A 15,948-nucleotide genomic window follows, 5' to 3' on the forward strand; every position below is an offset into this window, starting at 1 on the left:
GTAGTGTATGGACCTAGGCCTGCCACCGAAGGTCTTCACAGTTATTAACTGCGTCCTCATAGAGATGCATGGAGGAGGCATTTTCTAAATATGGCTAAACCACCACATTACACAGCACAGAGGGATTCAGTCGTGTTTCCAAAAGAACAGCCCTGAAACCCAGAGAAGTATGTCTGTGGTCCTGAACTTCTCAGAGTTCAGCATTGTATGGTTGGGTAACCTGAATGATGTTTTGGGCTAGCTGTGGCTTCCACTCTAAGACGAAGTTTGGAACCTAGCTGGATCTGGTGTGACTCAGGCAGTCAGCCTGGCCTCCCAGTCTTCACATCTCTGTTTCCAGATCAGGCCAGCTTGCAGCTATCACGAAGGGATCCCATATCCAGCCCGGGATGATATTGTCCCTTGCCTCTCAAGGAGCATGTCATCTCTGTTCTTGAGGAGCACCAAAAGCCTGGTGAGAGAGCTGGGCAGGAAGGGTGAGCTGGTGCCGGTAGACAGCCTGAACAGTTCACAGCGCCTGCGCCCCTTCTGCCTGGTGAGGAAGAAGCACAAGCATTCCCTCTGGCCTTGGGACACACCCCTCATCCCCACAGACTTCTCCCTGCTGGATGTGCTGGAGCCTGGCTGCCCTGACCCAGGTATCTTCCGAGAGGCTGCTGCAGAGTGAAGTGGGATTCCCAAGGGAGGCAGATGAACGTACTGAGACACTGAACAGGCCTCTGCCCTGGTACCCAGAAACCCCTGGGTGAGGCTAGCAGGAGCATGGCTCCCATAGTCATGTCACGTGGCTGTATGTACCAGAGAAAGGCTCTTTTGTTCCTGTGTTCCCTCTTGTAATTTAAGCAAATTATTATTGATTTTTATTAATTTCCTATGAGTGCAAAGCAGTGGGTTTCATTATGGCATTTCTTTTTTAACAGATTCTTCGCTTTACACTTACTTGTTCTTTGTGGATGTTGTGTGGTGGGCATATGTGTGCCGCAGCACTGATGTGCAAGTCAGAGGACAACTTTCAGGAGCCAGTTCTCTCCTTCCACCATGGGTGTCCCAAGGATCAAACTCTGGTCCGCAGAGTGGTTCTTCCTGCCATTTCACACACACATATTAATTTGTTCATATTTCTGTACCTTCCCCCAGCCCTCCTCCTCCTCTTGCTGGTCCCCTTCCCCCCCACGACAGTGCTCCTTCCACTTTCAGGTCACAAAGATGCCCGTACTCCTGCTCTCCCCTTCTCCCTTTAGATTTCTTCCTCTTCCTACTTTCATGGCATATACATACATACATACATACATACATACATACATACATACATACATACACAATATATGCACACTTAGGCAATTATTTTAAGACTTATTCTGTGTGTGTGTGTGTGTGTGTGTGTGTGTGTGTGTATGCGCGCGTACACGAATGTTCATCTGTGTGCATATCACGTGAGTGCAGGTGCCTTCAGAGGCCAGAAAAGAGTATAGATGCACCTGGAGTAGCAAGCAGTTGTAAGCAGGCCAACATGGGTGCTGGGAACCGAATAAGGTGTTCTGGAGGCAAGCACTCTCATGACTGAGAAATCTCTCTCACCAACAGCAAATTATAATTTAATCCACTATAACCGCTACTATGGATTCCAGGCCTCCTGTGCCAGAGACCACATTGCCAAATTGGCCTTTCATCCTCAAATTCCCCCTCAAAGAAAGCCCCAATGCTGGTTCTTCCCTGCATGTAGATGAGGGTATTGAGACTTTGAGAGCTCAGTGACTTTGGCGCACGGCACTCACACAATGTATCGGTGGTGGCAGCCATTTTGAGACCTGACTGAGGCCCAAACTGCACCATGAACCATCCTGCCACCTGCCTCCTTCCCTTGCCAGACACCTGCAGCTTGTGCTTTTCTCTCTGCAGAGGTGAACCACAGCAAGCCCATCTATTCCTGGGAGAAGGAGGCAGAGGGATTGACAGGAGCTGTGAGCGTGAGTGCTGGGCTGCAGAGCCAGGTGACTGGAAGCGGCACGACCACCTGCCTCTCTGCCTTGGCGGTGCAGACACTCTGGGTCTCCCCGTTTACCTGGGAGATGCTTCTTGAGAAAAGGTGAGAGCCAGGGAAGCTTTGTGGGCAGCTGGACTCCCAGTACTCCGAGTATTAGGGAAAAGCCAAGGGTGCCACCAGCCCACAGCCTGACAAGGCACATGAGACAGTAGACCTATGGGAGTGAGCCCTGGGCAACAGGGAGTGGCGGTAACTGCAGCAAATCAGAGACACCTACCTGAAGCTGATTGATCCTCAGTTGCTGCTAGGTCTCCCAGGTTAGCAATCTGGGTCCTTTTCATCCATTTTAATATTATCTTCCAAATTTTAAATCTCATTCGAGCCCATGTTTGGATATCTGAAACCTTGAAGAAGACTGTGCCTGGCTTTCCTCAGTTTCCTCCTTTTTCAGGTGACCACCACTCACTTTAAGCAAGCCGGCCTCTCTCACCCCCACCCACACAGGCCAATACATTGTTTCTCCCCTAGCTACTGACATAGTACAAGGAGCACTGAGCCAGGAAAGACTGCCCAGCTGGACAGATGCCCCTCCCAGCTCTGATCTCTGCTTCTCTGCACCCTCCAGGAAACTGAGGTCGCCTAGGCCCTCGTTCCTCCAGGAACTACAGAGCCGGAAGGAGAGGGAGAGCCTATATGTGGTGACCGAGGCTGTGGAGACCCTGCAAGATACCATACTTCAGAGCCACGACCAAATGCGAGGAGCCGGACAGCTGTCCCTCCTACAGCTGGGCCATGTTCAGGTGTGCAGGATGTCAGAGTGGGCACATGGTGGGCAGTGAGGTCGGAATAATGAGGAATCAACCTCATGAAGATGCTCTACCTAGAAGTCTCCCTATCCTGAAGGGGAATGCAGTCCTTGGAAAATGAAACAGTCTCAGCTCTGCCCCCACATATTCTATTGAGGTTTCTCACGTTCACACCCCAGTGTCCCCTCTTTCCCTCTGTTTTAAAGCAGAGTCTTAGTATATTGCCCAGTCTGGACCCAAATGACCTCCTATCTCTACCTCCCAGGTACCTGGTGCTACAGATGCAACACAGTGTAATCCCCTACTCCTATATCACTGGTCTGGAATAGCACAGAAATCAAAAGCACAGCATGCGTCCTTCACAGTAGATTTGCACACCTGGTTACAAACATCCATTCTTAGGTCGTTTACTTCAGCCTCTCACACAGAAAGGCTGGCTTCACAGGAACATCCTAGGTTCTGGGGCTCACTGCCTTCCACATATTAGCTGCAGGCCCAGGTGGCTGATCCCCTGAGCATCCCCACGAACAGGTAGGTACCACTTTCTGCCTGTAAGCACTCAACAGACCTCATCCATTCATTCGGATGATTCAGGAGTGGCATCTGTCAAGTCTGTTTCCTTACCTGAGGAAACCAGAACACAAAGAAGTTCCTTGCTGAGAACCACACTGGCAGTAAGAGGTGGGGTTCAAGTTCAAGTCTGATATGTGTTTTCAATGCATATGTTTGGTTGAGTCAGTGAACAGAAGCATAACCTGCAAATGCTAATTCTAATCAAATACATTCGTTCTAAGCACGTGCTTCAATCACCTGTCTTCTAATCACATGTTCCTGAAGCAGAGTGACAGTCTTCTGACGCAGCTTATGCAGTGGGGCAGACAACTAGGACAAGGACAGTATCTTGCAATTAAACATTTATTGCTGATATTGTTATGGGGTCCAAGTTAGACCCAACCCAGCTCAAACACTAGGTCAATGCAGAAAAGAAAGGTTTATTTAATAAAGCCACAACTGATGGATCAGGGATGCAGAGCCAGAATGTTACAGAGCTTTTAGGCTTCAAAATCACAAAGATCTGTGCCAAGTCAGTTACATTTTCCAACAATCGGGATCAGGGATATTGAAGTTTCTTAGAAACATTTATTTGTGGAAAATGTATCCTGTTACCATTGGTTGGTTTATTCAACTGTGGCAGGGTAACTTGCCTACCTTTTATGTCTCAACTTGTCTACCAGGATGCTAGTTACCCGGACACACATCTCTTTCTGCCAAGTCCGATGTCAGTTACCCAAGAAGGTCTTGGGAACTTAAACTTTACTTGACTCCTATTCAAAATGGAAGTTGTATTCAGAATGGCTTCAGTTTGGTCCTTCCTTCTTATAGTATCCTAATACATGAAGATACTGAGTGTCCTAAGACTGGGTTCTAGGATAAGGTAAACAGCCTTCCCAGATTGCTGAAAGTAGGTTTTTTCCCAGCACACGGCACTTTCTGCTACAACCCAGAACCCCAGAAGACCAAGACTTCCAATTCTTTGCTGGCAAGTGAAGGGAAATTAAAAAGTAATATTGACCCAATAGAAGAAAAGCATTTTCCCCTTACACAAAAGTCCACACAGGAGCCAAAGATTTCCAATGGTAGATGACAGTTTTTAGGGATTGGTTCTTTCTGTTTTTCCATTCTGTTATCCAATGTGTGCCTTTCGCCTTGTCTTGGTTAGGGTTTTACTGCTGTGAACAGACACCAGGACCAAGGCAAGTTTTATAAATGACAACATTTAATTGGACTGGCTTACAGGTTCAGAGGTTCAGTCCAGTATCATCAAGGCAGGAACATGGTAGCAACCAGGCAGGCATGGCGCAGGGGAAGCTGAGAGTTCTACATCTTCATCTGAAGGCTGCTAACAGAATATTGACTTTCAGACAACTGGGACAAGGGTTTAGAGCCACATCTACAGTAACACACCTACTCCAACAAGGCCACACCTCCAAATAGTGCCATTCCCTGGGCTAAGCATATTCAAACACACCTCATGTGTCAACATGGCTATAGTATCTACTTATATACATTCCACACAACAGAACAGGAAAGTGGGAGCAGCACCCCCCCCCCAAACTTACACAACTCTGTGTGTATCCTGTCAGGCTATGTGGCCACATCTTGCTGCAAGTGGTGGCCTGTATCCAGGACAACAATGACACCTGATGAAAATGTAGTTTTATTACAGGTGCTGTAAGGGGTTCTTTCCTGAGGGAGTAGGCAGAAAGGCTGTGACAATGGACAAAGATCATGAAAGCCTAGCTTCTAGGGCCAACTTCCTCCCATACCTTTACTTCTTTAAGCCTTGGCTGCCATGTGGAAAATGGGAGAGAGGGACTTTGTGGCCATGTGGAATAGACCAGCCATGCCCCAATGCCCACACTTCAGCATTTTCTGAGTGTCCCTGAATCAGCGTAACATATTTAATAGGACAGAGGAAACACCGTTTACGCAAGCAGTTTGCGTTCTTGCTGCACATAGGGTTCTTGCTGTCTGGCCTCACCTCCACCTACCTGTGAAGCTAGCCTTCCAGGAATCTTGTCATCAAGACCCTGGTAGTTTTCCTATCTGCTTCCAAAACCGATTCCTGAAGCTTCTGGAGGCTGGAGGCCTGCTGTCTTTTCTCCCTGCTCCCCGTCACAGGTCCAGGGACAGAGCCATGTGGACACAGAGAAGATGGTGAGCATCCCACAGGGCAGTGTTCTGGCCTACAGGGTTCTGCAGCTAGTGGTGGAAGAAGATGGCTGGGGTAAGCCTATTCAGCCCTGTACCCCACCTCCCCATCCCCTACCATCTGGCAGAGACTATCAAGCAGTGAGGAGCAGAAAGAAGTCCCACTGGCTGGGCAGTATGCTGGTCAGGCCACCTAAAGACTTGACTTTTAAGGAATGCTGCTGAGGTCATGCTGGGGAGGCCTAAACCCAGCTAGTCCCTGCCTGCCCTGATGTAGGGCTGAATTTTACGAAAAGGGCCCTTGTTACCCCATTGGAACAAAGTCTCTCTGCATATTTGCTGTCAGAAAATAAGCAGAGACACAGTGCACCTTGCTGCTCCATCCATGTCCCAAAACAGAGACACATCTGGAAACTGCCTGGACGGCACCAGCTCTTGGCACTCACTCTGGCCACTGGATCTCTTGGCTTGGCCTTGGAGTGGGAGAAGAGGGCAAATGGAGGCCGAGTCTTTGTCCCCATGGGAGGGAAAAGCATGGGTTCAGGGGCCAACCATTGTCACCTGTTGCCCTGGCCATGGCACTCTTTGTGGCAGGGCTTCGGCTGCTTTAGGGTGCTCTGTAAGGTAACCCTGCAGAGTCCCACCCCCGCTATGCAGCATGGGAGATGCAACCTCTCTGACCAGATGTCCTGCTTCTTTCTTCTTTGGGTTTGTTTGTATTGCCCTGGCTCGGCCACATGCAGCTGTCCTTTACTTCCCTGAAAGAAAGCTCTGCAGGAATGCCAGAGTAGGTGAGCGACTACCAAGGTTGGTGACTGCCATGACATGGTTCTGTGGTCTCCAAATGCTATGTGGTGTCCCCAGGTCACTGTGGAGGACTCTACCTGGAATGGTAAAGTGAGTCAGAACTGCCGAGAGGAATGTGTGGCAGAAATGCCCATTGGAGACTCACGATGTTCTAAGCCCTGGTCCCCTCTCCTGAATACAGGAGTGCTGCTTAGGAGCCTCAGACCCAGAGCAGTCTAGCAGCCCTGGAAGAGAAAGCTGGGACAGACTCTGCTCCTTCTGTAGGAGCACTGTAAAAGGGGGAAGGGAAAATAGGAAGGCAGTGAAGTGACAGGTAGGAAGGCTGACTGAGGTGTGTGATTGGCTGATTTGGACAAGACAGCATGTAAATGTCTCGTGAAGGTGCAGAGAAGGGAATGGGATAAGTGTATATGGCACATTTCCTGTGAGAAAGCTGCACATGGTCGTTCCTGTGCCACTGGATTTCCTGGGGAAGCTGGGAACACAAAGGACCCCTGAGAAGGTGACTGGCATAAAGCTAAGTGGCTGCCCATCTGGTCTCTACAGCTATAGCCTTCAGCCAGGAATCAGGAGAAGAGTCTAACTTCTACAGCTTGCGGGACCAAGCAGATAGCCAGTTGCAGGACCTGGTCACATTATCCTCAGAGCGACGGGCCACATTGCTTGGTGCCCTCCAGGAGCTACTACGGGATCAGCAGGCACTCCAGGAGCTAGAGGATACGGTGATGGACCTACTTGTCAGACTTGGGAAAGATTCCAGATCTAGACAGACAGGGACAGGGCAAAGTGGGCAGGAACAGAGCATGGTGGCATGTTCACAGCTGACAGGGCTTCACTGAGGCTCTCACACACTCTTCTGAGAATGTAAGGCAGGGCGCTGTATGGACTGGCATGCCTTAGAGTCTGCTCTGTGTCAGACACCAAGTCCAGACTCCCATCAGCCCACCCAGCTAGGAGGAAGCTGGTTCAGCCAAGTTCTAGCCCAAATCCAGCCTCTTTGCATACTAGTGGCTTCCCAGAGGCAGGAGCGACTCTTTGAACGGACAGAGGCTTGCTTTGAATACAAGAACAGGGGCCTCTTCCTAATACCCTTTTCCTGCAGCTGGAACAGGCTCTGGACACAGGGCTGCTGGCACAGCTGGAGGGCCCTGGAGGCTGTGTCTTATGCATCCTCCAAGACTCTACAAGCAACTTGTCATGCTCGAAAGGCAGGGCTATCCTCTATATTCTTGGAGCCTTAGCAGGTAAGAGTAGGCGTCAATGACTGAAAGCAGATCCTGAAGGGAGAACATGAGGGAGGACCCCATGCTAAAGCTTGGGCTGCTAGAGCATGGTGCCTTGGGTCTGCACTAACAGTGTGAGTGGCCTTAATCAAGTCTTCCCAGATGCTGGTTAATCACTGCTGCTCAAGACCACTATCAGTGGAACAGCTTGTACATGTGAAAACCCTCTGTGCCTGACATTCATTGCCAGCCCTAGGTAGACTGCTCCAGGGAGATGTAGTTTCGACCTTTTAGAATCTTTTGGGAAAGATAGTTCCAGAGGTACCAGAACTAGCAGTTTCTCCTCACCAAAGGACTCCTGAGGTACAGCCCTCTCTCCACCATAGTCCACAAAGAAGGACACAATACAGAGCTACCTGGGACCTCCTCTACATGGTAACCCCCCCTCTCTTATATCTCACAGCACTGAGTGAACCCCAGCATTGCCTGCTGGCCCAGTCCATAGAGAGACAAATCCTATCTGAGGAACTGGAGCTGGTGAGATTCACAAACAAAGGAGGGGGGGTGGAGTGCAGGGAGGAACAGGTCGGAGAAGCTTTGTAGAAAGATCTGATTGACATTCCCACAACTCATTTGTGCAGCCCCTACTCAGAGTGGGCAGTCTCTGGGTCTGGCCTTGCAGCCTGTAGCTCTAAGCAGTCTTCCTGGGGATCCCACTTTGTCCGGCATCCTGAAGTACTTTACACGCTCATTTCACCCATGTTCTCTGCCGAGCCTGAGAATGAGAAGGATAAGAGTATGTCCCATCCAACTGACTCCTCCATGGATGATGGACAGTATTGGAATGAGCTCACACATTGCCTGTGGAGGCAACTCTTGAAGTTGACAGCTAGTGTGGTAGGCAGCCTGGCAGGTCAGCAAAGGCTGGAAGGCCCTGGGGACTGCTACGGATGCTTCACTGCAGCCAGCAGCAGTCAAGGGCAGTGTGCATGGGAGTAGAAATGGGGCTGTATAACCCCCAGGATCAAGGGCAAGAATGCATAAGCATAAACCCCCAAACCACAACTTGGCTGTGGACAGGAAGCACAGCCCCTGGCTGCTGCTTGAGGGTAGATGCCACCACCCAAGGCCTAGGCAGTCCCTGCTGTCCTTCTGAGTGGTTTCTTGCAGGTGGCAAGCATCTTGGAGCACAACTGTAATCAGACGGAGGAAACAACCTCTCCCCTCCCAACAGGAGTACTCTGTGCCCTGAAGAGTGAGGATGAGGTCCTCATCCTAAACCTGGTGCAGGGCTGTGGGCTAGAGCTAGAGAAGTCTGGCTGCCAGCTCCCCTGGGACCCTACAGTGGTACCTCAGCTTTCTGCACTCTATGCATGCCTCACAGGGCTGCAGCTACTGACTGACCCAAGCCCTGGGCTTTCTAGGACAGTGCCTGAAGAGGAAACACTTATCTGTCCCTAAGGTCTCATCCAACCTGACTCCTGGCAGCCTGGGATGTCACTAACCCTCTCTAGTGGTCACAGCTGATGACAGGGTTTCACCAGGAAAGGCCCCACACTACACTTAAGACTGGTTCCAGACATCGGAAACACCTATTCAGAACAAGTATCCTGAATCAGGATTCTGTCTGAGCAGTGCAGGCTGGCTGCAGAACAGTTTGGCTGTGTATCTTAGGTAGCATAGTCCCCTCTGTACTCAGGTAAAATCAGCCATTGTAAAATGAGATTTGTGGTCATTCCCCAGGCACAAGAACTTTGTAAAAGTATATGTGACATGCTTACAAGAGTGCTGTTATTGTATGGTGGCAAGGTGAGACCACAGGGAGAAGTAGCTCTTCAGGGTAACACAGGACAAGCTGTCCTGCCTTGCGTTTCCTGCATTGGCCTCCTTCGTTCCATCTGTCACATGACAAAACAGAACAAGCTGCTCAGGTTCCAGCCCATTGTACCAATGACTATACAATGTCAGAGCATGGGATCGAGTCAGTTGAATAAATAAGACCAGGCTCTTCCCAGTCTTCCTTGTTAATTGTGCAGTAGCTGAGTCACTCACTGAGTCCGGCTTCTCCCAACAAGTTTCTTCTGTGATACTATTTCTGGTAACACCTACATCCTCCAACAAGGGTGCCCCGCACCGTGTGTGTCTGACTTTTACAGAGATGGAAGTCACGGATCAGAATAGAAAAGTGGCTAGAACTTGCGCTATGGTTCATCCTCTATCTGGGCTATCCAGCTGTCTTCCTATGTACTTCTTGTTTTTTCCACAGGCCCTCTCATGCCCTTGTGGGTTGTCCTACTCAATCTAATAACCTCAACCCACTTCCCATTTCTACCCATCCTTCCAGGCACCCAAGCCAAGTTTATTCTCCACTTAGGCCCTCACTACCCCAACATTCAAATCACATCCTAATCTTGGTTGTTTCTCACATAGATTGCCAGCAAACTCAAAATCAGTTTTTGCCTCAATGATACCAACTGCTTAACTGGCCCCTGCTTCTGTTTCCTGTCTCTTCTTGGGATAGCTGGAATGAAGCCTTTCAAACAGATCATATCATTTCTTTCCTCTGATGCTTTAGATGCACAACCTGTTTCAAATGGCCTCAAAGACTCTCTGTTCTGCTCCATTCCTCTTGGCTGTACCTCCCTTCTTCCCCTTAGCTTCAGCTTCAAACCTACTGGCCTCCTGTTGCAGCTGTTGGCTGCCTTCCCCAGGGTCCGTCTCCACAGAAGGCTGCCACAAAATAACTCTTTAAAGAGCCCTAAGTTGCAAACTGTCTTTTCAATTGTCTCAAGCTATCTCAAGATGCCTTTGGCATCTTCCATGGTACCATATACTCTAGTGTGTTAATGTCAAAGCACTGGGAATATAGCAGTACCAGACCAATTCCTAGGAATGGAGAAACTGACCACTGGAAAAGCAGAGATTGAGCAAGACTCACGTGATCACTTCCTTAAATCTGTTGGGTAATAGATGCCAGAGGGTGGTAATAGGAACAAACATCATTCTACGAGATGAATAGCGCCCGGGACAGCACCTATCAAGCAAACCACAAATATCAGAAACGGCCTATTTAAAGCCCAACTATCCTCAATAGCAGAGGTCCCAACCATTCATAACCCCAATTTCAAGGAAGCTCATGTTCTCATCTGGCTTGAGTATCAATGTACATGGTACACTTAATGCAGGCAAAAACACTTATACACATAAAATCCTTTTTAAAAACAGAGTTGAGTCAGATAGGAAAGAACCTGATACCTTAAAATTCCAAACACGCCAAACAAGTGGACTCACCCTTCTTTAGAGACTCGACTTTCAAATGTAAACACCTGTACCTTGGTATGGTGCGTGCCAGAAATACTAACTCTATAGTAGCACCAAAGCAGCACCAACTCTCAAGATGCTCACACTACTTATCAAAGAAATGACAGTCTCAGTGACATTAAAGTGGCTCTAGGGATACACAAGGATCCCAGGCCCACCTGACTTACAAAAGCTATATTATTTTTTCCTACATTATGGATAAGCCTTAGGACTTCTCAGAAAATGATCTCCTTATAAGAAACTCCCCTTTGTCATACTAGGGCACAGACTGTGGCTATGGAAGGGTACACCTTACTCACCTAAAGATGGTTTGTTAACATGTTCCATGAAGCCACATCTCACTTCCTGGAACTTGCCACTTGGAATGCTGCAGGAACTGGGCAAGTAGCTCAGTGGCAGAGTACTTGCTTAGCATGCAAGATCCTGGGTTCCACCTCACCAACAAAATGTTAAATTTTTGAAAACTGTGTTTTAAAGATCTGGTGAGATAGGTCACTAAGAGCACATACTGCTTTTGCAGAGGACCCAGCTGGGCAGTTCCTAACTACATCTCTAGTTCTCCAGTTCTAGGGGACCCAATGCTTTCTTTTGACTTTCCCAGGTACCAACACTCATTCATTCATATATATGAGTGTGTGTGTGTGTGTGTGTGTACATACATATACACAAATTAAAAATCTTAAAAAGTTGGTTTAGTCCCAATAGCTAATTACCTGCTTTGGGAAAACTATCATGCAGAACATTTTATTCATCAGTTACAGGTTTTAGTATGAGTTCTTTCAGATTGTATTGGTCTAGCCACTAAGTAGTGAGAACCAGTAGTGTACTCTAGAATGAAAAACCTATGCTCCTAGACAGGATACCAGGAGGTAAGGTAAAGCTACGATGGTCAATAACACTGAGCACCCTTGCCTGCAAACATCCCACGCTTTGACTAGATGACCTTTTGTGGCCCCTCTAAAGACATATTTGTTTCCTGTTTGGGGACAAGATACTTAACTGAAGGCACACCAGGTAAAAGGCAAAAGCTGAATGCACTCTAGCTCATTGAATAAACCTTGTAACTTCACCAGGTTACTACCTTACTGACAGGATCTTTCAGACTTCCTTGTGGCCTGGGATCAGTCAATTCTTCCTGTGCAGGGCTACCTTGGTTCTCAAGGTTATGAATCCATAGGTCTTTCCACTGTTGACTGTGCTTACACACTCAGTTGAGGTCTATTGAATTTCTGGCATGCCAGTTACTGAAATCTCAAATAGAACCAGAATGGCATTTCAAACAAAAAAGTACTTCAATTCAGAAACTTGAGATTTGAGCATACAGATGCCAACTATCTTTCATAAGCCTAACATACTTGCAGTCATCTTGGTGGCTCAGAAAGCTAATCTAAATCTTTGTGAAGTGAGGAAATGGAAGTTGAAAGCACCATGCACCCATGACAGGGATTGAAGGGAAGGATGAAGGCAATCATGAGTGTGCTTTGGCAGAAGATATGACAGCTTACTATACCGGTTTGAACCACACGGTCTAAAAATAGGCTGGGATATATGCTGTTAGAAACATCCTTTAAGAAAACCATAGAGGAAAAAGGAGGCAAGCTTCAGAGTATTATCTGCCCCTAGCAGAGCAGTGTCAACTTCTGTTCAGTGGACAAACAGACCCTTTGCTTAGCCTTTGCTGAGGCTGGTGTGCCGTGTCCAGTCACAGAATCGTTCACTCTGAAGGCAGTTTCGTAAGCAGAGACAAAATGCAGAACATACCAACATGCCCCTTGGATTATGTGAATGGAAAATATCAGCTCTGAGGTTGAGCCCATTCCCCAGAAGCAGCTCCTCCATCACTGCAGTGTGCCCCTATTACTCCAGGCTGTCAAATAAGTCTGCTCTTCTCTCAAGGAAAGGGCCTGGTAAATCCTGTTCAGAGCCAGTACATACTTAGCTTCTGATGGCCACACAATCTCTGTCACGATTCAATTCAATGCTGCTACAATGAACTAATAGCCATAAATAATATATATACACACAAATGAGGAGACTATGTTCAATAAACTTTTATTTATGAACACTGGAGTTTGAATTTCATATACTTTTCTCATGCTACAAAATATTTTTCAACTTTTAGAAAAACATGTTATCCTTTATTCCCCCAACGTTTTAAAAATCATTCTTAATTCACAGATTGTGTAAGTACAGAGGGAGGTGAATTGGCCCACCAACTGGGCTACTGACCCCTAGGCTAGAGTTAAAGATTTTTTTGCCCACTTAATCTTCAACATGCAGAGTGTGAACCATGTTACCTGAAAAGGCCACAGCAGGATTACTCCATCTATCTCATTTATCAGGATTCACGCACTCCATCCAATTACTCACTTGGCAGATCTCCATATTTAGGAACTATGCAAGATCCTTGCTTGGGGACACTGAAGAAATATGACATGGCTCTTCTCTCAAGTTCTCAGTCTCTGCAGCATCTAGACATTGTGACTTCTCATGAGTATCAGAGAAGATAGAAAAGTGTAGTGATATATCAGGCTGTTTTGTGAGACAGTTGTATTCAATGCTTAGGTTGACTGTAACAATTTACCACAAACTAGGTGGCTTAGAATAGAAACTTATTTTGTCATCATAATAGAAGTCTGAAATAAAAAGAGCAGCAGGGTCGGTTCCTTCCAGAGGCTCTGATAGAAAGTGTTCCATGACCCTCTTCTAGCTTTTGTGGTCCAGGGAATTTCAAGACATGGTGTTTACCTTTGCCTCTATCCTCCCAAGACCTCCTCTGCATCTGTTTCCCCTTCTTTTCTCTTAAAAGAACTTGTCAGTGGGGTTAGGGCCCACTCTAATCCAGGACGATGTCATCCATAGGTCCTTACATTCACCCGAAAATGTCCTTCTTCGAAATGAAGCCATATGTATGTACAGGTTCCATACAGACATTACCTTTTGTGGAGTGCACTATTAAACCCATTATAATACTGTTAGAAGACTCCTAGAAGACATGGCCAATGTCATGTAAATGGTTTTTGGAGGAAGTAAAAGAAACTGATTTTTGAAAGATGAAAGCTGGTGTTGGTCAGACAGACATGAAGGAGAGAAAGAAGACCAGGTTCAGTTTGTCGGCAAATCAGTTAGGAAGCAACACCACATGAACAATCTGTAAACAGCAAGTAATTGAGCTGGAGCACAGGGTGTGAAATGGGACATGAGTAAGCAGGAGGCCACAGAAGTCAACAGGACTTTATCACCAGGCGGGCGCTCCGATGGAGAAGATCCAGAGGGCAGCTTGTGATCATCTTCCATGGTTAACCACTTTAACTGTATCACCTCAGATCACCTTGTGATTAAACCACTGACAAGGCTGAATTAGACAACTTTCAAGCAGCTTCTCTCAATCAAGATAAATTTCACTGGCTTGGGCTTTATGATATTAAGTTGAAACACACGGTCACTTCCTACCACTAGTGAGATCACAGTCTTTCATTTATTTCCTCTGGAAGTATTCTTAGTGCTCACTGTCCTCCAACGTCAAGGGTTCCTCTTGCTTTTGAGACACCCTGTGCTTCCTGCTGCCGCCCTTTTACTCCTGAAACTGAGAGCTGAGAAAGTATGGTTTCCCCTCTATGACTATGCTCACAGAGATTAAATCAGAACAGAAGTCAAGTTAATGACACAATCACTGGTCATCTTATACACAACAGCTTTAAAAACAGTTCAACTTATGTACATAGACAAAGGTAAAGAGAAACAACCGAAAAAGACAAAGCTATTGCCTAAGAGAAAGAAAAATTATGTAATGTGTATATGCATTCCACAGAAATATATACAGGGAAAACTTCAGAAACCTCAGTAAACCAAGCCACACTTAGAAAAAGGAAAGCTGAATTTTATTTTATCAACAGCCATTCTTAAACATGAACATGCATACGTAATAATCTACGCACACATCACAGTTTTTAACGTTAGTTAATAAAGGTTAAACACACAACATACAAACTTACAAAAAAAAGTCAAAATGCAAACTTAAAACTTTAAACAAAAGTCTTACTAATTTAAAAAAAGTTTGTGTTGGGTACCATTTGTACAACACAGTTAATTTAAACATTTTCATTTTGGCTGCACATGAAAAAGCGGCAGTAGAAAATAAATTTATGAGGGTTTTAAATAGCAGAATAGGCAGTTTTGCCATGCAGGAGAAGCAATATTAAATATTAGTTTTCAAAAAAAATCCACATTTAAAAATATTTAGTTCAAGTCACAGAACTTTTCTCAGTAGAGACCTCAATGCAATGCGTAATTAGCTGCCTTAGATGGCCTGTTTTGAAAGGACAAAATCCCTTTCAAAGTATAACTTTACTGATTTTGGCACAGAAAAGAAGTCTTAAGAACAAGAACATGATTAAAAAAGTGGGAAGAGGAACAGAGGAAAGAAACCAAAGCAAGAATAAGGAAATTTAATGGCATTCACTAGGACTGTGCATTCTCGGTCACTAAGAACACTGTGTGCTCCATCCGCGGCAGGGGCTTGCACCACAGCTCTTACTGCAGCATGGACCTAATTTGCTTGGAGGTAGTCTCATCGTTCAAATGTTTTGTTGTGTACCTATACAAAATAGAGTGAACAATGTTAGGAAGTAAAAAGTCTGCATGGGCTGTGTAATATGCCCAGATGAGTAACTGGTCAATCAATCTCACAAACTCATGCCTTAGGATGGCAGTTTTAATCCTGATCAGGCTCACACCTCGACTCTCCCGCATCCAACAGGAGCAGCCGGTTGCTGGTCACCTGGTTATAAGTACCTCGTTGAAATGATTAGCCAAAAATCTGAAACAATTAGCTACCTCTCATTGATAGGACAATGACAGATAAAATGACAGATCTATCCCACATATTAGCAAATTATGGCTCCTGACCCAGATACAGACTACTTTTGCACAGTATGTGAATTAAGTATATACACTCTTTTTAGGTTTTTTGATCACTAAGGGAGAAAAACAAAATGATAGACACAATATTCAGTTTTAGTGTATGAAATTCAAATTTTAATGTTCACATAAAAGTAGTATTAGAAGGGGAAAAGAGTGGGGAGTGAAAATAACC

General features: G+C 46.3%; 2 protein-coding genes across 27 annotated transcripts in view; one reads left to right on the plus strand and one right to left on the minus strand.

Annotated features, from left to right (window-relative positions):
- The window catches only part of Gsdmdl1 (gasdermin D like 1), a 10,501-nt gene extending 941 nt beyond the window's left edge, over positions 1-9,560 (plus strand). For 5 of the 17 annotated variants that reach the window (XM_063263521.1, XM_063263517.1, XM_063263524.1 and 2 more), the window contains 9 exons: positions 341-638; positions 1,900-2,086; positions 2,610-2,784; positions 5,473-5,578; positions 6,246-6,293; positions 6,856-7,031; positions 7,412-7,553; positions 7,996-8,069; positions 8,703-9,560. In XM_063263521.1, the coding sequence (XP_063119591.1) occupies positions 419-638; positions 1,900-2,086; positions 2,610-2,784; positions 5,473-5,578; positions 6,246-6,293; positions 6,856-7,031; positions 7,412-7,553; positions 7,996-8,069; positions 8,703-8,993 (1,419 nt within the window). In that variant the 5' untranslated portion in view covers positions 341-418 and the 3' untranslated portion in view covers positions 8,994-9,560. The remainder of the gene's footprint in view (positions 1-340; positions 639-1,899; positions 2,087-2,609; positions 2,785-5,472; positions 5,579-6,245; positions 6,294-6,855; positions 7,032-7,411; positions 7,554-7,995; positions 8,070-8,702) is intronic. The other 12 variants (XM_006241642.5, XM_039079164.2, XM_063263526.1 and 9 more) reach the window with 6 other exon arrangements.
- Positions 9,561-14,712: 5,152 nt separating this feature from the next.
- Positions 14,713-15,948, minus strand: part of Cyrib (CYFIP related Rac1 interactor B) — a 124,906-nt gene continuing 123,670 nt past the window's right edge. For all 10 annotated transcript variants that reach the window (XM_039078775.2, NM_001126267.2, XM_039078773.2 and 7 more), the window contains one exon: positions 14,713-15,450. In XM_039078775.2, coding sequence (XP_038934703.1) covers positions 15,387-15,450 — 64 coding nt within the window. In that variant the 3' untranslated portion in view covers positions 14,713-15,386. The remainder of the gene's footprint in view (positions 15,451-15,948) is intronic.

Source organism: Rattus norvegicus, chromosome 7 (assembly GCF_036323735.1).
Source record: "Rattus norvegicus strain BN/NHsdMcwi chromosome 7, GRCr8, whole genome shotgun sequence".
Taxonomy (NCBI): domain Eukaryota; kingdom Metazoa; phylum Chordata; class Mammalia; order Rodentia; family Muridae; genus Rattus; species Rattus norvegicus.